The 21,070-nt window shown below is 50.7% G+C and overlaps 1 protein-coding gene across 1 annotated transcript in view; it reads left to right on the top strand.

The window, feature by feature from the left end:
- Positions 1–17,352, top strand: part of GARNL3 (GTPase activating Rap/RanGAP domain like 3) — a 130,894-nt gene extending 113,542 nt beyond the window's left edge. Inside the window, exons 23-29 of the mRNA XM_060101175.1 lie at positions 3,074–3,140; positions 8,393–8,500; positions 10,124–10,242; positions 12,522–12,660; positions 13,420–13,635; positions 15,138–15,264; positions 17,175–17,352. Coding sequence (XP_059957158.1) covers positions 3,074–3,140; positions 8,393–8,500; positions 10,124–10,242; positions 12,522–12,660; positions 13,420–13,635; positions 15,138–15,264; positions 17,175–17,352 — 954 coding nt within the window. The remainder of the gene's footprint in view (positions 1–3,073; positions 3,141–8,392; positions 8,501–10,123; positions 10,243–12,521; positions 12,661–13,419; positions 13,636–15,137; positions 15,265–17,174) is intronic.
- The last annotated feature ends 3,718 nt before the right edge of the window (positions 17,353–21,070 follow it).

Genomic DNA, 21,070 nt, shown 5'->3' with positions numbered 1-21,070 from the left:
CAGGAATGTGCTGTTCACTTCCCCCATTTCTGCAGAAAAGGAAACTGAGGCTCAGAAAGGAGGAGCCACATTAACCCCAAACCACACAGCTAGTAAGTAGCAGGGGCAGGACGTGAACCCAGGCTGCCTGCTCCCACGGTCATGCCCTTAAACCCAGCCTGTGGCATCCACAGCCTCGTCACAGAGCGTGATGGGGACAGCAGGTCCAGGCTGCAAAGCTGGCAGCACTTGGCCACTCCCCTCAGGAAGTGCACAGCCTGGCAGAGCAGACAGCCTCTAGGGCTCGAAGCCTCTAGCTGAGATAAGTGTCATCTAACTGACAAGTACGGGGACACCTGAGGAGGAAGTGACTCTTAAGTCAAAGTGCTGGGGAGGGGGTGTTCCCTCCAGGGCCGAGGGGGCTCAAGCGCCGTTCCCTCCCGTGATATACCCCACTGGTGCTGATTCCATAGCTAAATAGTGCCACCAGCTGACATGATAGAGCATTTACCAAGTACCAGGCCCTGCATGAGCTCACGGAATCCTCAGCCCCTACAGGACAGGATGTTCTAGTATCTCCCATTTTACAAATGAAGACACTGAGGTTCCGAGAGGTTAAACCACTGACCTAGGTACCCACTCCTCTCAAGTGGCAGAGCTGGGATTTCACTGACCCAGTCGTGCGTTCGGGAAGTACGTACTCTGCTCCTGCCACTCGACAGGCCCTGATCCCGGTGCTGAGGATGTCACGTGAGCGGGTCGGCAAGGCCTCTGCTTCATGGAGCTGAGATCCAGTGGGGCGTAGAGTGCCAGCAAACAAACAAGCAAGCAAGCGAACATCGGGCAGCAGTGCACATCATGCAGATAATTAAAAACGAGGTCGGGCTTCCCTGGTGGCGCAGTGGTTGAGAGTCCGCCTGCCGATGCAGGGGACACGGGTTCGTGCCCCGGTTTGGGAAGATCCCACATGCCGCGGAGCGGCTGGGTCCGTGCGCCATGGCCGCTGAGCCTGCGCATCCGGAGCCTGTGCTCCGCAACGGGAGAGGCCACAGCAGTGAGAAGCCCGCGTACCACCAAAAAAAAAAAAAAAAAAAAAAAAAAAAAACAAGGGCTATGACCTACAGCAGCAGAGGAAGTATTTGGGATTTGACCCCCAGGTCTCTCTGATCCCAGAATCAGCACCCTTGACCTCTGGGCCTCGCTGTCTCCCACCCCCACAGAGCCCCACAACTCTTGGTTCTGGCATTGGCCCCATTATACCATGCTTTACGTGCCTGTATGCTTTTCTGACTTTTTCTTAAGGGGTGAGACACTGCCCTTTCATTTCTGCGTGCTTGATGGCACCTAGTACAATGCCAGGTAATACTGGGTGGGAGATGGGCCGGGGTTCCATTGCGGCGACTTGCCAGACACAAGGCAGAGGCCCTGGCTGAGGGTGGCCAGCGGGGCTTCAGCACAGTCGTGAGACCGTTTAGAGGAGAAGGCTGCATTTGGGAGAGAGCAGTGAGGAGGAGGGCCTGGGGTGCGGAGGGGCCCCAGTGCAGTGCTGGGCAGCTCGGAGACTGGAAGGGGCTGGAGAGAGCTGGGCCAGAGGGAGGACACGTGCCCCTGCTGGAGAGGTCAGGTCTAGCCTGGGGCACAGCAGGGGGTGAGACACAGAAGAGGATGCTGCTGGACTTGGGTGAGAAGGGGAGCCCCCAACGCTTTGGGGCTAGCTCTGCTAACAGCAAGGAGGAGGCTTAGAAGGCAACTAGTCATGTGCGACTTAAAGATAGTAGCCTCCATGGAGTGCTGATTATGTATCAGGCCCTGTGCAAAAACGTGTGCCTTGTTTCATGGAATTCTCATGATGATCCAGCAGAGTCAGGATTACCGTTATAGCGGTTCACAGGTGAAGACCTGGGGCCAGAAGTTAAGCCATTTGCGACAAGCCACAGAGGCAGCGAGTGGTACAGGCAGGATTGCAGCTCGGGGTTGTCTGACCAGCGTTGTGCTCCCATCTGTTCCCCTACACTGCCTCCTGCGTTCCTGGGTATGGAACCTGTTGCGTTTGAGAGAAAAGACTTAGAAATATGGGCTGGAGCTCTGAGGAGAATGTGTGCCTGAGGTTGTAGATCTAGAGATTTTGAGCAGAGTAAAATCTGAAGCTATAAAGGTGGGGATTTTTCTAAATGAGAGAAGAGCCAAGAAATGGAAGAATAATCTGAAGTGGGAGAGAAGGCGGGAGGGAGGAGACGTCCCATGTCAGAGGCTGTGGATCTCTGTTTGGAGAGATGAGCCATGGCCAAAGGCCTCCAGGCTGGGGAGAAGGAAACCTTCATGGTGCTCAGAGAGGGCAGTGTCCCTGGTGGTGCAGGAGGACAGACTACAAGGGCTGAGAAGACAAGTGAGGCAATGAAAGAAGCAGGAGAGTTTTACAGGGTCAGAGTTTTGAAGCTCAAGAGGGGCCAGGACACTATCAGGTTGAGAACGGTCTTCTCAAAATCAGAAACGGAGGCCGGATAAGAAGAGCTCGCCCAGGCCACAGAGCTAGGGCTTCTGACACTCTCTGCATCGTATCATGCCGCCTCCCTGGAAGTGAAGGAGAGAGAAGTGCAGACATGGTGATCCTGAGATTCAGAGATTGTGTTTGAAGCAGGAGGAAGTGGCCAAAGTGCAGGGGTGTTAAGCTTGGAAAAGAACTGGGGACCCGGTTCAGATCTTGGCTGGAGCACCCTTCTACCTGAGGCACTAGAGCGACTGCACCTCTCTGAGCCTCACTTTCCTCATCTGTAAAATGGGAGCAATGCCACATACTTTAGGGGTTGATGTGAGAGTGAAACAAATAACCCATGTGAAAAGCTTTGTGGACTGAGCCCACTGTATAAATAAGAGGCCTATCAATAGAGAGTGGAGACGTCCGCCTACAGAGCTTCTCAAAGCATGGGGAAAGAGGGTGAGAAAGTTCCCGTGGACTGCAGTTGTGGCATTGTGGGTGCTGGTGAGGTGGGAACACCCCCCAGTGCCTGAGTTTACAGAAAGCCGTAACTTGAGAAAGTCTTTTCCTAGTGTCAGTGTCCAGCCTGCCCACTACCATTGCCCATTCTCATTGCAGGTTAATTTCGTTGCAGCTATTGATGTGTACGAAGACGGGGAAGCCGGTCTGCTCCTGTGTTACAACTGTAAGTAAAGGATGTGTTTTGATCTCTATTTGCTAAAATCAACTTTTTTTTTTTTTCTGGACAATTTAAAGGGACTTAGCTTTAGATTTACCTGATGTATCGTTCCTGGGTCCTTAATTCCACTCCAGGGCATATCTAAAAATTGCCTTCCTGCCTGGATCTCCCAATACGCCAGACCTCCTGGTAAGACAGTGCAGGGGCCGCCTGGGGGTGTCTCCAGGACGTGGGAGTGATAGCAGTGGCTTCCATCTAGGGAGCCCTTACTGTGTGCCACGCGCTGTGCTTCACCCACCTCAGTCACCGTTCCGTTGACTTTTTCTGTTACTATCTGTTATCTGGAGGGAGATAAGGCTTCTGAGGCCTGGAGCGGTGAACGGACTTTCTCAAGATTGTGCAGCTACAAATGGCAGAGCCCAGGTTCACATCTGGGGCCCTCTTGACTCCAGTGCCCCAAATTTTAATCACAGTTACTCTTTCCCTTTTTGTTATTTCTCGGGTGTTAATGAAATCAGCCTCAACCTGGCGTACCCGCCCTTAGCTGGGTTAGTTTGGGTCAGGTGGCAGGTGGGTTTCAGGCAGACCAAAGATATCAAATAGGGTCTTTAAGGATTTTCAGCATTTCAAAAGCTAATGTGATACTACAGTAAAAAGGATCTTTTTAAGGCAAAGGTAGTAAGATATTTTCCTGGATAAGCCTGCCCAGTCTAACTAAAACAATAAAATATATTTTTTTCAGCCTAGAATTGTATTGATTTAGAGTGGTGATGCTGGTTATATCACATGGGGCAGATATTTTGATTAATTAGTCTTTGATTAGTAAGTATGGTAATTTTCAGTAGAGAAATTTGTTTGATAAACATCCTCTTTCAAAATTCGAGATTTATGGGGAATCAGGAGAAGGTCACAAGGAAAGAACTTCACCAGTAAATCGCTCTTTTAGGATATTTTATCCACAGATCTATCTAAACCCTTCTCAGATTTGAAGCTAATTTTTATCATATGTCTGCTCCTTTCTAAAATATAACTTCCAGAAACCCAGAGTTTTCTACAGAGAAATTTATATCTCAGATAAGTTAAAAACTTTTCTACATGCAGAAAGGGACTTTTCTTCAGAGAAATTTGTTTTAAAATTAGAACCTATACACTGTTCCCCACCAGCTGGGTGGGGAAAGTCAAAGGAGGGAAGTCATAGATTCTGAGCTGCTTCCCAGGCAGTGACTTTCTTAGAATCCTGCCCCCGCACCAGCCCCCATTCAGGCGGCTCTTTTTAACCACAAGGGACGGCCCTCTCTGTGCCAGGCCCGTGTCGGGCTCTCGAGACACAACAGTGAAAGGCCCTGCCAGGGACACAGTGAGCTCACGCTTCAGGGAACAGCAGGCATGGGCACCAGTTCATGGGTGTGAACAGGCTGCACAGCTCTGGGGTTCGAGAAACAGCTTCACTTCCTTTTCTGAATCAGTTCAGTCTAATTTGGAGGCTCCTCCCCTCAGATGCAGAGACCACCAGAACCCGTTATTGGAAGGGAGCGCCCTCTGCTTCCCTGGGGCTTATCCATTGGAAAGCGTGGGGGGACGGGTGGGGGGCGCCTATGGACTGCAGTCTGGTCGCCTCCTCCAGGCCCGCGTGACCCCCTCTGAGGCAGGCGGAGGCCGGGTCTGGCCTCCCAGGCACAACACAGCCACCCGACCCGTCCAGGAGGCTCTGTGCTCAGGGGCCAGGGTCTCCTCCAGCCCAGCCCATCCCCTCAAAGCCCCCAGCAGGTTGCTCTCCCCTAGTGGGAGTTGAGGTGGGACAGGGAAGAGGAGAGGGGATGTGTGTAAGGGACCTGGGCCTTTAGAAACACAAGGCTGTGTGTCCTTCCTGAGTCGTTCATTCACTCAGCAAATCTTTACCCAGCACTTCCGATATCTAGGGGTTTCAGCAGTGAATATAAGCACAAGTCCAGCCATCAGGTGGAGTTTACATTTTAAAGAGAGCAGGTAGACCGTTAACAAGATAAATAAGAAACACATGCAGTTTGTTAAATGGTGCTGAGTGCTGAGGGGAAATGAAGGGGGAAGAGGGGCCGGAAGAGGGGCCGGACTGGGCAGGAGTGGGATGTGCAGGTCACCGGTCACCAGTTACAGGGGGTGAGGAAGGCAGGCCTTGCTGGGAGAGGGGCGAGGACCGAAGACCCAAACGGAGTCCAGGTATCAGGACTGAGTGTTGAACATGAAGGTATCAGGGTGAGTGTTTCAGGCAGAGACGAGGGCAGGTGTAAAGACCTTGAGGAGGAACATTCCCGTACGGTCAAGGTGACCCCAAGATGACCTGTGATGACCCCAAGATGACTCACAACAGAGTGAGCGAGGGTGCGAGTGGATAAAAATGACATCGGCAAAGAGGACCAGACTCCAGCAGGGCCTGGTAGGTGAAGGGTCTTTGCGTTGCACCCTGGTGAGCAACTGGAGGCTTTTGAGCAGAGGGGCGACAGGGTCTGTAAGAGGAAAGCGCCTCCACCCCGCCATGGTGTGGAAGCGGGAAGGGCGGGGACTGCGCTCATCTGACGAGCACGCCAGGGGCCTGGACCAGGACCGCCGCAGGGGAGGCGCTGAGCGGTGGTCAGGTCCTAGATGTGCTTTGCACGTGAGAACCAAGATAACGTGCCAGTGAATAAAGTGTGGCTGTGAGGGGAAGAGAAAAGGAGGACTGCAGTCTGGGGACGTGAGCAGCTGGGAGAACAGAGAATGCCATTTACTGAGATGAGGGAGGCTTTTAGAAGAGCGAGTTTGGGGAGAAAGATCAAGGGTTCAGTTATGACCCATCAGCACCTCTAATATCCCAGTGCAGACAGTGAGCGATCACCTGGTTCAAGTGCGGGCTCCGGAGAGGGCTCCCTGGGGGTCATTAGCAGGCAAGTGACCTTTAGGGTCCTGAGACTAAAGAGATCACCCACCGGGAAGCGGGGAGAGACAGGAGGAACCAGCAAAGTAGACTGAGGAGTGGCTGGAGAGACAGGAGAAAGTGGGGTGAGGCCCTGAGAGGCAGTGTTGAAGGGAGTAGTGACCCGCTGTGCCGTTTGCCTCTGGCAGATCGGGTCTGAGATGGCGCTTGGGTTCACAAGGCCACTAGGAAACTTGACAAGAGCAGGTGTCTCTGGGGAAGACGTGGGGACAAAAGCCTGATTGCACAGGTCAGGAGAGATTGGGAAAGAGGAAGCAGAGCCAGGGAGTCCAGACAAGTCTTTCAAAGAATTTTGCTTCAAGGGGAAAAGAATAAGGAAGGGTGTAACAGCTAGAGGAGGAAGAGAGGCCAAGGATTTTGTTTTCTAAAAGGTGGAATAAACAGCATGTGTAAGGCTGTCGGGAAAGATCCAATGGAGAAGGGGAAACTGCGGTGCAGGACAGAGGAGAGAAGTCCCTGAGGGGGCGAAAGCCACGGGCCAGAGTGGAGAGGGGGTGAGCTGCACCCCACGGCATCCAGAGTCGTGGGCAGGACACAGCAGCTGTGGGAGCCGCTGCTGGGACATCCGGGTGTCCTTCCTGAGTGCTCATTTTCTCAGGGAGCGAGGTCTTTAGCTGAGAATGAGGATGCTTTTTCTCCCCTAGTGAGTCCACTGTAGCAAAAACAGAACTGGCTCTGGTGAGTCTTTCTGTCCCAATAACTCACTCTGTTAGAAAAACAGTGATGAGACAGTATAAGTTAACTGCATGACAAGGCACAGTGGTCACATCACAGGAGACCCGAAGCTTCAGGTGGGCCAGCGGTGGTCATCCCCAGCCTAGCCCCACATCGCAGCGGGCAGCAGCAGCAGCTCTGGCTCCATGACCTCTGCCCTCTCACAGAGGGGCCACAGCTGTCGATTCTCACACTGGGAATGGCAAGAGACTGCTTCATGGGCGTGACGTTTCTTAGTAGGGTGATGAAAATGTTACAAAATCAGATTGTGATGTTGTACACCTCTATAAACATACAACAGTTCATTGACTTGAATGCTTAAAATGGATGAATTTTATGGTATATAAATTACATCTCAGTAAGGCTGTTTTTAAAAATAATTTAAAGGGCTTCCCTGGTGGCGCAGTGGTTGAGAGTCCGCCTGCCGATGCACGGGACACGGGTTCGTGCCCCGGTCCGGGAAGATCCCACATGCCGCGGAGCGGCTGGGCCTGTGAGCCGTGGCCGCTGAGCCTGCGCGTCCAGAGCCTGTGCTCCTCAACGGGAGAGGCCGCAACAGTGAGAGGCCCGCGTACCGCAAAAAATTAAAAAATTAAAAAATAATAATAATAATTTAAAAATAAGATTGTATGGCTAAAACGTGTGATGGGCTTCTGGAATAAAAGGGGCCTTTGTTTCTACGTGACCTTTCTCACTCGAAGAGGGTCTGAACCACCTGGACTTGTGTTTAGAGCTCGGAGCAAGCTAGGAACTAGGTAACTGAATTAACCTGGCCTTAATCTAATGCTGGCTTAGATTCACCAAGGTGATACAGGCATATGGCTTCAAATGTTCATAATAAAATGTTGGGGGAGTGGTGTACAGCTCCTATCACACATGTCCTGCTGAGTGAGGCTCAGAGTGTGATCCCCTTGTAGGAGGCCTTCCTCCATCCAGGGGCTGCCTTCAGGTGCCCCTTCTTCCCTGCAATCAAGCCAACCTGGTTCTCTCCCAAGTAGAACTTGAGAGGCTGTGGACAAGCTACTTCACTGCTCTTTTTTTTTTTTTTTTTTTTTTTTGCTGTACGCGGGCCTCTCACTGCTGTGGCCTCTCCCGTTGCGGAGCACAGGCTCCGGACACACAGGCTCCGCGGCCATGGCTCGCGGGCCCAGCCGCTCCGCGGCATGTGGGATCTTCCGGGATCGGGGCACGAACCCGTGTCCCCTGCATCGGCAGGCGGACTCTCAACCACTGCGCCACCAGGGAAGCCCTTCACTGCTCTTTGCCTCAATTTTCTCATCTGTAAAATGAGTGTAATAATAGGATCTACTTCATAAGTTTGTACAGATTAAACGGAAGAATGTTTTAAAGCTCGGTGCCTGGCTGAGAGTAAATTCTCCAAAAATGGCAGCTATGATGACTTGTAGCAGAAATATTACTCTGGCTCAGACTGCCTCCTGCGCCTGAGAATCTGGCGTCATGGCAATATTCGTCCCGGCTTGCACAAAGAACGAGCAGATAGGATGCTGTTCTTGTGGCCTGTTTCTCATTTATCTAATTACGGTTACCTGAGTGTTGTCTCTAACAAAAATGAGTCGCTGTTGTTTCGTTGCAGACAGTTGCATCTATAAAAAGGTTTGCCCGTTTAATGGTGGCTCTTTTTTGGTTCAACCCTCTGCGTCAGATTTCCAGTTCTGTTGGAACCAGGCTCCCTGTGCAATTGGTAAGGAAACCCTTTATCAAATGTTCTTTCCCGCTCAATAGACATATCTGAACTGTTCCATCCTATGTAAGCAAACTCACCGGCTTACTGCTAAATTGCTATGAATTCTGTGAGTATAATGAGCACTGAAAGCCTTCTTCTTCTTGAATTGTTTTTCATTTTGTTCCCCTTTGGGACTGTTGTCTTCCACTGTTCCTCCCAGGTCTTCTCAGTGCCTGAGCATGTGAGCATTTGAGAGCAATTAAATATCAGTTTCAGTAGATCTTGAACAAGATCTCCAGCCTTGAAACTCTGACAGACCTGGGGGAGGAGCACAGTGCATTTGGCGTCCTTTTTATACATTTTGAAGCTTGAAAGTCTAGAATTACAGAAACTCAGGTACTTTGCCTGCCACTGAAAACTCAGGACGTGAGTGGTGGTGCTTCGTTTCTGTGATTCAAGATCCACAGCTGGGCATCTGCCTGGGGAGAGTCAGATCAGAGCCAAGAATCTTAGCACTGTTTTCCTCAAAGTAGAAGGCTTTGTTGATAGGTAAACATGATGGAGTTTTGAGAGGAGAGCAGAGGAATGGATCCAGACACTCGGAGGATGGGGTCGGCTCTGATGCAGATTAGTTAGGGTAAAAAAGGGAGGGAAGGGTTGGAAACGGCTCTCAGGTCTGAGCCACGGCACTGCACCGGGGCCCCACTTGAGAGGTCAAGGCTAGAGGCGTGGGTGTGGTAGGAAGAGTCAAGGTGAAGCCAAGAGAACGGATATGTCGCCAAGGAGAGAGGGCAGAGGGAGTGGGCCAGCGTGAAGGAAAGAGTGCGAAGTGGCCGGTAAGAAAAACAAAGGTGGGCTTCCCTGGTGGCGCAGTGGTTGAGAGTCCGCCTGCCGATGCAGGGGACACGGGTTCGTGCCCCGGTCCGGGAAGATCCCACATGCCGCGGAGATGCTGGGCCCGTGAGCCATGGCCGCTGAGCCTGCGCGTCCGGAGCCTGTGCTCCGCAACGGGAGAGGCCACAACAGTGAGAGGCCTGCGTACAGCAAAACAAAAAACAAAAAACGAAAAAAAAAGACAAAGGTGGGCTCACAGGGCCACTGGGGCACCTATGGCACCTGGAAGTCATCAAAAAGGTCTCAAGAGGGGCCGACGTGTAACAAATAACTCAGCAAACCCACTGAACCCGAGGGACCCTGTGAGGGGCAGTCCCTGCCCAGACACACCGACAGGAGGAGTGTAGGGGAGGGTGACCCAGAGACAGGGAATGAAGAAGGAGTAAAGGCTAGGTTCCCGGGTGGAAGGCACGTGCGAAGGCCATGTCAACCTGCAGTCTGGACCACAGGGGGAAGGTCTCCAGGACCTGGGTGGGCGGTGTGCCTCCGGAAGATCGGGTACAGGACTGCAGCAGGAGGAGGGCACAGGGAGAAGCTGGGACAGTGCACAGGTCACTGGGCAGGAGCTTGGCGGCTAAGGCAGGCTTTCCTGGAATTGGGGGACATGCACCCGTGAAGGAAGAAGAGAAGCAGCCAGAGGAAGGGGAGAGATGGGAGTTGCCGGAGAAGTAAGGGGGATGTGAGAGGGTCCTGGCAGCTCCACAGCCGCAGGCACAGGCTGGGAGCGGACGCCCCATTGCCTTGCAGTCTGTGCATTCCCCTACCTGCTGGCCTTCACCACCGACTCCATGGAGATCCGCCTGGTGGTGAACGGGAACCTGGTCCACACGGCCGTCGTGCCTCAGCTGCAGCTCGTGGCCTCCAGGGTGAGTAGAACTGGGGTTTTATTTCTGTCTGAGGGGCTTTGGGCACCCCCAGCACGATGAGGTTTCAGGCGGGTGCAGACATGTTCACGGTGAGGCTGACAATGCCAACACCTCGTGAGTGTTGAGATGAGAAAGCTGAAAACAGGCTCATGGGTTGGGTTTTCCTGTGCGAGTCCCCTTGGGCTTCAAAACGCCCCTCCTTAGTGTTAAGAGTCGTCGGTGCTGGTGGCAGTTGGGGAGCGCCCAGCTGAAAAGAGAAATCCCCCATCAAAGCCTGGGTCACTACTGCCCTGAAGAAGAGGCCAAGTCTAGAAAAGTAAGAGCTTGCAATGTTCCTTTCTTCCTTTGCCGCTGTCTGTCCTCAATTTGAATTTGTGTCCCACAAACTATGGCTGACAGGCTAATTCATGTCTGGTAACAGAATGTGAGCAAAACCGAAGGATGCAGGAACGACGATCTTCCAAGCTGTCTTCTACTCCTGGCGCATAATCCAGCAGGTCTTGTGCTAGTCCCCTCCCCCAAGTCAGCCCCACACCCTCTCCCTGGCTCTGCCAGGCCAGGCTGGTGCCCTGCTGCACGCCTGGGGCACTTTTCCATCCTGACCTGCATCACATTTGGTGGTGGGTGACTGCGTACTTTCCCCACTGCACTGACAGTTCTGTGAGGGCAGAGACTGAGCATCTTATCCACTAACGTAGCGCCAGTGGGGTGCTGGTAAGTGTGTAACCACCAACAGCCCTCTGGAAAATGGGTGTGTGTACGTAATCACACACATATATGGACATCAGTTGATTACAAATTTTACTGATTATAAAATGTAAATAGCTTACAACTTACAAATAATAAAATATACAATGCTTTTATCTTAAAGTCCATTTAGCCAACGGGCTCTCACAAAATGCTTTTGTTAATTTTGGCTGAATTCCTTTCTCCGTAGCCAAACTAATGCTGCAGTTCAACTACAATTTTATGGTTGGAATTATATCTCCATCCGTTCTTCTTTTTCCAAGTTTGTTGTCATTAAATCTGATATGTGGGGCTTCCCTGGTGGCGCAGTGGTTAAGAATCTGCCTGCCAATGCAGGGGACATGGGTTCGAGCCCTGGCCCGGGAAGATCCCACATGCCACAGAGCAATTAAGCCTGTGTGCCACAGCTATTGAGCCTGCACTCTAGAGCCCGCGAGCCACAACTACTGAGCCCACGTGCCACAACTACTGAGCTCGTGTGCCTAGAGTCCTGCTCCGCAACAAGAGAAGCCACCGCAATGAGAAGCCTGCACACCACAACGAAGAGTAGCCCCCGCTCACTGCAACTAGAGAAAAGCCTGCGCACAGCAACGAAGACCCAACACAGCCAAAAATAAATAAATACATTTATTTTAAAAATCTGTTATGTGATCTATTAAACTATTTTTCACCCTCGTACAAATCATTAAACCAAAACTTCTCTCAATTTTAGCATTAGATTCAACACACTTTTAATTTTAATCTTCATTATTAACATTTTCTTCATCACTATAAGTCCAGACAATCAACAAAACAACATATCAAGCTCTGATTTGTAGCATTTGCCGATTTCCATGGTGTAAACAGTTCCACCATGACTGATCTCAAGCTTCCCACGTGACACGATAGAACACAGCGTTAGGAGCCGCTATCACACAGCATTGCCCCACCCGCCCAAGACAGTGTTCATGTAAATTACCTCAAGAGCTTGGAGAATACTCAAGGTAGTAAAATAATTAGGAATGGTTGAATTTTGATATTTAGTTCCTTTGTTTTTTAATATAATTTAAGTTTAATAATGGCTGTGTTTAGCAGCCAGCTTGCAAAATCCCTGAAACTCAGTGTCCCTGAGTCCACATACCACCGCCGTTACCCCAAAGCCAGTGCATCGAGGGTGTGCTTGAGTATTTGCTGAATCACGAGAACCCATTTCCCCACCTGTGACATGGTCTGACTGAATCCCAAACCCTCTCCAGTTCTAACCTCCAGGTGCCCGAGATCCGTGTCGGGGGAAGTGTGTTGTGTCTGTGTTTGCAGCAGGTGTGTGGGAAATTGACTCTTTTCTATTGTGCATCGGCAAACAGATAAGTGGGTGAGGTGAACGCTCAGGAAACGTCTGAGTGCAGAGCTGGAAGCCACTTCCCCGGCTCGTTCCTGCACCACAGGCCCCAAGGTGGGGGGCAGTTGGAGGCCCTGCAGTGATGACAGAAGGGCCGGTGGGTGCAGGGCCTGTTACAGCAGGTGGCTCAGTAACGCCTTCTCTTTCTCTCTAGTCGGATATATACTTCACAGCAACCGCATCTGTGAACGAGGTCTCATCCGGAGGCAGCTCCAAGGGGGCCAGTGCCCACAATTCTCCTCAGACACCCCCGGGCAGAGACACTCCAGTGCTTCCTTCTTCCCTGGGGGAAGGTGAAGTCCAATTTTTACTGTCTCATGATAGATAGTTTTGATCCGTTCTGATTTCTCTAGTTCATTGTCAAATACTGACATGTGACTACTGCCGAAGGAACTCAGTATTTGAAGCCATAAAAAAACTTGCATTGTGGTTGCATTCTTAAGAAACCTTGTGATAATGCCCCCCCAAAAAAAATCCCATTATGAAAACAGTTGTTGCAATGGGGAGAAGGGAGTTGAGGGCTAGAGAGATTCCAACTTGCCCCAGCAAGTTATCTTTCCTTCAGGGATGTTAACAGTATAGTAGGTTTTTATAGCTTAAAGGACATAGTCATAAAACCCACACATTACTCAGCACCCAGCTTTCACTCTGCCTGGCTTCGCCCTTGAACCCCGCCCGCAGGCCTTTGTTGTGCTTACTGCCTCGTGCTTTTCCTAACTTCTCACCACATAAGTCGTCACTATGGCTCGTTGTCATGAGAGCTTGGAGCTCCCGAGCAGGACAGCTGTGCTTTTCTTGTCGACTCCTTCCTCCTGTGCACACGTAACCAGGAGTGGGTGCGTTTTTCCCCATTTACCCATGAACACGATGCCCTTAGAAAACAGAGCCGTCGGGCGCCCTCACTTTATTGCCCCTAATGAGACTTGGGAGGTCAGCCTGCAACATAAACTCTTCCTTCATGCTAACTATGTTGAGGAACCAGGAATTATCCTCTTGTGAATAACATGAGCTCTTCTTAAAGTTCTGATGTTCTTTTCGAACTCTTATTTCAGGTGAGATTCAGTCCAAAAATCTATACAAGATTCCACTCAGAAACCTGGTGGGCAGAAGCATCGAGCGGCCTCTGAAATCACCCTTAGTCTCCAAGGTCATCACCCCGCCCACCTCCATCGGCATCGGCATCGCGGCCATTCCTGTCACTCACTCCTTGTCCCTTTCCCGCATGGAGATCAAAGAGATAGCAAGCAGGACCCGCAGGGAGCTGCTGGGTAATGGCTCTCGATTCTTGTGTTTGCACTGTTTGTAAAGATACCCGCTGGGGCTTCCCTGGTGGTGCAGTGTTTAAGCGTCCGCCTGCCGATGCAGGGGACACCGGTTCGTGCCCCGGTCTGGGAAGATCCTACATGCCGCGGAGCGGCTGGGCCCATGAGCCATGGCCACTGAGCCTGCGCGTCCAGAGCCTGTGCTCCGCAACGGGAGAGGCCACAACAGTGAGAAGCCCGCGTACCGCAAAAAAAAAAAAAAAAAAAAAAGATACCCGCTGGTTTTATCTGTGGATATTAACTGTCCTCAAAAACAATGAGCCCTTTCATAAGGGATTTATAAAGAAATTATAGTGCACCTACACCGGAAATTATAGTGCACCTACACTGAGGAATACTATACATCATTTACCCAAAGACAATGATGTGTCAATCTGTATTTATTGATGTGGAAAGTGCCCAAACCATGTTCGGGGGGAAAGGGCAGTTTGTAAAACAGTAGGTTTAGTCTGATATGACTTTTTAAAACATAAGTATCTATATATGTCTAATTTCCTAGGAAAGTGTCCAGAAGGGTTTATATCCTGCAGTCCTCAGATAACATTTTACATTCATATATCCAAAATTTTAATTTACTTGGGTTTTTTTTTTCCATATGCTTTGTTTGTTTTCTTGCATGTCTGTGGTACAGTTCAGTTATCCGTCTCAAAGTCCCTGGACTGTGGGGCAGTTCTATGGGGATGGTAGAGATGTAAGATCTTTGCTGTGCCCTCCTCTCTCAATTTACAGGTGGGAGACCAGACCAGAGAAGCAAAAAGCACCATGATGATTGTGAAAATGCTAGACTGTTATAAAGATTTTTGTTCAGAATTGTGAAAACAAAATGAGGAAAAATGGAAATGTTATGTCAAACCAGTAAGAACTGGTTTGAAAACTTGAATTGGCATCTGCACGGCATAAAACTGCAAGGACAGCTGGCCTTGGCACATGCCTGTCCTGCAGTAATGTTTCCTGACGAACTGGAGAAGGGGATTCGGACCACCTGACAGGGCAGGCCTTGACATTGGCAAAGTCAGTTGGTTTTAGAAGTTGGTGGCTTCCACGGCACTTTTAAAACATATGCATTGCTATTTTTAACCCACTATACCCTTAGAAAGCTTGATCTGCCAACTGTTGTATAAACCACTGTGCTTTTCAGAAATTGAATCTCTGAGTTGGAGAATTACAGTTTCCAGTGGTAGGACTGTAGATTTTCTCTCCTTCATTAAACTCCTCTGACTCTTTTTTTCCCAATACATATATTCATTCTAATCAGAAGAAAAAAAGACCTTCTACCAACAAGACAACAAGAAAACCAATTATTTAAAAATACAGACTTTATCGTCATTCCTCCTGCCTCGATCCCAATAATGCACCAATACCCAACCAAGAGGAAAAGGGCATTTTCTGTCTCTGTGGCAGCCCTGTGGTAATGACTCTCTGACCTGTGATTCTCCCCTGCAATCCAGGCCTCTCCGATGAAGGTGGACCCAGGGCAGAAGGAGCACCAAAGCCCAAGTCAAAAGCCCGGAAGCGGGTGGAAAAAAACCAAGGAGGCCCTAAACCAGGAACAGTGAGGTCAACTAGCAGCGAAAGGTAAAGAGGGACGCAGCCCCCAGCAGCCCCTTCTCAGGGTGGTGGCCCCTGAAGTCACAGGACAGCCACAGGGCCCTTTCTGCTGACTGATGACGCCATGTGCCAGCCCCTTCGGCCAGCAACAGAAGAGGGTTAGCAGCCAGCTCCCCCCTGAGGATCTCCATAGAACACTGCCTGCCAGGGAGGGGCCCAGACAAATGGGTGACCTCACTAGCAATCCAACAAATGCACATTAAAGTACACTGAGACTTTTTTTGCTCACCAGATTGACAGGGATTTTGTAAAACAGGAATGTTCAGTAAGAGTGACAGGTGCTCTCCAGTACTTGCGGTGGGCGTAGAAACAGGTACAGCCTTTCTGGATGGCCGTTCAGTATCACATGTCCATGAATATTTGTTGAATCCCACTGATTTGTCCCCTGAGGTTCTCTGTGTCCCTCAATAACATCTTGCCTGCTCCTGTGTGGAGGGCAAGGGGGCACATGTCCAGGCTCCATTAAGTCATTCAACACACATTCTTGGAGCACCTGGCACTGAGCTGGGGATATGGAGATGAACTTCAGGGGTTCACAGGCTGGTGGGAAAGGCCAACAAAGACATTCTAGGAATTACAGCATTCCAGGGTGGCAGGTGGTACAGAAGAATGACGGATGCCATCACACCACACCTGGGGCGGGGGGGCGTCCCAAACATCAGGAAAGGCTGAGCCCAGTCTCATAAATCAAGCAAGCATTAGCCTGGCCCAGAGAGAGGCAGTACTCACTCACGCTTTAATCCAATGCACTTTCATTGAGCCCCTACTGTGTGACCAGGCCCCTGCCCTCATGGATTTTACATTCTAGTGTGGAGAAACAGATAATAAACCTGTGAACATGGGGCTTCCCTGGTGGCGCAGTGGTTGAGAGTCCGCCTGCCGATGTAGGGGACACAGGTTCGTGCCCCGGTCCGGGAAGATCCCACATGCCGCGGAGCGGCTGGGCCTGTCAGCCATGGCCGCTGAGCCTGCGCATCCAGAGCCTGTGCTCCGCAACAGGAGAGGCCACAACAGTGAGAGGCCCGCGTACCGCAAAATAAATAAATAAATAAATAAATAAATAAACCTGTGAACAAATAAGCAAATGCTATCATTTCCATTAGTGACAAGCACTGCAAGGAAATCTATAAGAAGGTAGTGATGGGGGTGGGGCAGATAGAAGGTCTACTTGAGGTGGGGGCTGGGAGTCAAGGAAGGCTTCTTGGAGGAAGTGGCATTGAGCTGAGCTTTGAATGAGAAGGAGCTGGGGGAACAGCCCCGCTGACAGCAGGAATAGCAGGGGTAAAGGCCCTGAAGAGAGAGAGAGAGAGAGAGAGAGAAAGAGAAGAGAGTGGGTCAGCTTGAGCACAGACAAGGATGCAAGGTCAAGAGCGGCCAGAGGCTGGGCCAGGGCTTTTACAGGCTCCATGAGTACTTGTTGAATGAATGAACTCCCTGAATTTGGTCAAATTGGTTTTGCAGGTATCAAGAGAGTGAGCATCCTGAATGCAGGAGAAAATAGAGAGGGCGGGGGTGGGCTGGGAGGAGGCTGGAGGGGTCAGCAGGGCCAGGGCCTGTGGCCCGGCGTTTCAGCCTTGTCTTCAGGCCGTGGGGAGCCAGGGGAGGGTTTTAGACAGAGTGACATTATCCCGATTTTCCTCACAAACACCTGTGTGTCACCGCTGGCCTTTAAAACCCGTAACCACCCATGAGATCGGGGCTGTCTGCCTGCAGAACACCAGCTCTGCTGGGGTGGGAGGTCACTCCTGCACTTCCCCACCTCTCCCCCATAATGGCAGGGGCGGGGGAGAAGGGCTCCCGAGTTTAGGGGAACAGGAAACAGAGCAGCCAGCTCAGCGGTGCCCCAGGATCCGTTCCCAGTGCCTTTTCTCCTCTAGGATCACGTCGAGCTCCTTGGAAAGTCCTTCCACTTCCGAAGCCAATCCCGAGGGGCGTTACCAGTCGAAAAGCTCCGACCCGGACCCTGTGGCTGAGCGAGAAGGCAGCCCTGTCTGGGGCAGCAGCCCCTTTCAGCTCACAGCTTCCTCGGACGAAGACATTATTGACTTGAAGTAAACAGAGTCCCAGTCGAGTTTGCCATCTTTAATTTTCTTATGGAGGTTTATACTCTTTAAGCAGTTCCGACATCAGTTCTCAACAAAATGTGGCTTTTAGCCTGTCCGTGGTCTGTTGGACCAAACCTTCTGCACCCTCGGCCAGTTTGGGTCACTCTCCAATGTCCAGTGCCATCTTAACCTTTGTTTCTTTCTGTTCAGGAACCATCAGTACCCTTGTAATTAAAGGTGGTAGATTTCATTGAGGTTTTAGACTGAAACTTTGAATAAATCAAAAATGTTCCTTCTTAGTTACTGCAACCTTCTCTTATATTTTATATACTTAGATGGAAAAGTTATTTTTTCATTACAGTTTTGTTTTGTCACAAACTGTGTTTCTTTTATAAAGAAAAGCCATTGCTTTGAAAATTTATTATAAATAAGTTTTCTTTCTGCACCTTTGGCCCCTGTTGCTGTTTCAGTTCACTGTGATTGGAACCAGCTGCGTTTCTGCCTACAGACTTGAGAAAAGCTGAATTTTTAGATCTTCGAACCTCCTGCTTCTTTCTCTTTGTGTCTCACAAAAAATAATAAGGTATAGGAGCCTGTTAAAGAGTCTTAAGATTTTTTTGGGGGGGTTATTGTTATTGTGAAATCATATAACCAAGAAACAGTTACTCTCCATCATCAAAATTATCATTCTCAAATCCCCTCCTCTTGTTCCAGTCTGCTTTGCTCTCTCACATGAACCAAATGATTATCCTTCTTCTTATCATGTATCTGCCTTCTGTTGCTCCCTCCTTAAAGTGAGAAGAAAATGTGAGTCTGGCCAGGTGAGAATGAAACAGTGAGATGTCAGCCTCTAGCCAGGGGAAATCAAAGGAGGGAAACCTAGTTTCACTGCTATTGTAACAATTTTAAGTGGTGTGAAGAAGATATTACTTTTGGCTTTAGTCTGATGGATTCCATTTTATTCTGTCTCGTCTTGCCTATATTACCCAACAAAAGAAACTTGAGATCATTTCCCCTGTTAAAGTGGCTCTGAGGAGTTCTTCTGCAGGTCTTCTCACTAAGTGCAGAGGCCTGCACTTGACATGACCTTGATCTGATAGATTTCACAGAAGTTCTGGACCCTACCTCCTCTGGACCTTGCACACTGTGGGGAGAGCTCCCCTCTCTGCCTGTGGCACAGACGGTCCAACATGAAGCATCCGAGCTGAAGGTTGCCTGGTCCCCTTCAGCAGAAGGCAAGAGGTGAGAGTATTAACGACAGAGCTTTTTAGGTGTGCCCAGGAGTCTCCCCACAGTCTTTGTAGCATTCAGCCTTCCCATTCTTCTGTGTTGTTTTTTTTTTTTTTTTTTTTTTTTTTTTGCGTTACGCGGGCTGCTCATTGCTGTGGCCTCTCCCGTTGCGGAGCACAGGCTCCGGACGCGCAGGTTCAGCGGCCATGGCTCACGGGCCCCGACGCTCCGCGGCATGTGGGATCTTCCCGGACCAGGGCACGAACCCGTGTCCCCTGCATCGGCAGGCGGACTCTCAACCACTGCGCCACCAGGGAAGCCCCTCTTCTGTGTTTTGCTATGCCCTTTTTGTATAAAGGGGGAAAACACCCGATCAACTACATACTGTATCTCAACCTCACCTAAAGTTTTGTGAATTAGATTCTATTATTCTTGCTTTTCAAGTAAGGAAACTGAGGCTCAGAAAGGGGCAGTGATTTGAACCTGTGAGTTCTCTGACCCCAGAGCTGTGCTGTCTCCCCTGTCCACCATATAGAGCCAGGCTGAGTGCCTTGTATCGGTTGAATCTGGCTGGTGTTTTTCGTGTTAAAATACTCTGTAAGCTTCATGAGCTTGTATGTGTGTTTTTCCTGTCATTTTTTTTTTCTGAAGTTTCTTACTTCTCAGCCTGGAATAGAAAAACCAAGGGCTATCTAGACCATTCTTTCAAAGAGATTGGCAGCAAGTGGCACCCCCTGATTTGACAAGAGTCATAGATCTGAGGAGTGGATGTAGAAACGGCAAGAGGTGGGCCCTACTAAACAGACTGATGGTGCTTAGCTTATAAAGGGGGAGCGGGAGGCTGATCTGGCAGCCGTGTCTGCTTACAAAGGCCAAGAAGTGAACACTGCACACTCATGGGGAGGGAGATGACCAGCAAGAGGGCAGGAGCACGTCTGTAGGGATTCATGGCTCAGAGGGCTGGCTGGCCTTAGCTGGGCTCGCTGGATCACCCAGTTTACAGAAGCCTCTCTGCATATCCCTCAGGCTGAATTGCAAAGTAAACCGTCTAAATGCAGCGTTTGCCCCTGAAGTCTGAGGCATCCCTCCTCTCTGCAAACACCAAGTACCCACTGTCTGGAGCAGGAAATCATGTCCATCGCGGGAGGGAGAGAAGTAAACAGGTGATCACAAGCAATGATAAGTGCTAAACATTTATGACTGGAGCACAGATGCTGAGGAAGCACAGAGGGGCGGTTGCCTAAGTCTTGAAAGACAGTACTATCAGGTGACTGCACTAATCATACAGGCTAGCATTTGAGTACCTGGCATGTGCTTGGTCTTTTTATATATTGCCCCTACTCAAAACCCTCCTGCAAGATAGTTAACTGCCATCTCCACTTAGAGATGAGGAAACGGAGGGCCAGAGAGAGATTAGAAGCTAAGCCTATCACTCTCTTAGCCCTGGTTCTTGCCGGAAATACACAGCACTCCACCGCAGTTGCCTGCACCCAGAGAGCGCGGCATACAAACAGTGAGATTCTACAGCGCACTGACTTCATCGTACTCACCTCCAGCAGTGACCTGGGTGCACGCACACAGAGAGGCTGGCTATTAACATCCGCAGGGAACTCAAAATTGGGAGATATTAAGATGAAGATTCCAAAGTCAGGGTTACCTATGAAGTGAGTGGAATTTAACAGGGAGCGTAGAGCTCACTGATTTAAGCCCAGATCAGTCACAGCTATGAGGCATGAGGGACCCCGCCCAACATGGGACCTCAGCACCCGAAGGTCCTGGTCATCGTCGGCAACCTGGGCCTCCCCCCGGCCCACCCCAACCCCGAGTCGTGACGAGCACGGAGGTGGGCTGCGGCGCCAAGGGCCACGCCTCTGCCCCGGCAACGAAGCTGGAGCGCCAGGCTCGGCATCCGAGAGAGTGGGTCAGAACCGTTGTTTGGAGACCTTCCGCCCTGCGGCTCTAAGTGGGCAGAAGTGCCCAGGCCCCAGGGCAGCGGTTAATGCTGAACAGGAACCGCACACCCGACCACGGAGGGGAGTTGCTGCTGCCCAGAGTGGGGGCGGGAAGTTCTGGGCGCGGCCCACGTGCTCGCCTTCGTCCAACTCCTAACCCCATTGGTTGAAGCTAGATTGAGAGGCGGATCCAGGCACAAGTGCAATCCCCGCCCTCCACCCTCATTGGCCGGCTCGGTGTGAGGTATCTATAGGACCCCGCCTCCGAGCTCGCATCACACTCCTATTGGATGGCTGTGTACTCCGGCCCAGCTACAAACTCCGCCCCACCTATACACTGGATAGCTCTGTCCTAGGGGTGGTTCCAGTGCTCGTCGCCTACCGGCTCTTTGCTTCCATTGGTCCGCTTTGACTTCAAGGGCGGCTCCTAGCTCAGAGGCGAACACCGCCTTGCGTTCCCATTGGTTACTCCCATACCCGCCGCCGTTCCGACCCCGCTCCAGAGCCACCACTCACCATTCATTGGCTGGCTCTGGCCTGACAGGC

This window comes from Mesoplodon densirostris, chromosome 6, assembly GCF_025265405.1.
Source record: "Mesoplodon densirostris isolate mMesDen1 chromosome 6, mMesDen1 primary haplotype, whole genome shotgun sequence".
Lineage (NCBI taxonomy): Eukaryota > Metazoa > Chordata > Mammalia > Artiodactyla > Ziphiidae > Mesoplodon > Mesoplodon densirostris.
The sequence above is the reverse complement of the archived record's forward strand: the minus strand, read 5'-3'. Positions and strand labels throughout refer to the sequence as shown.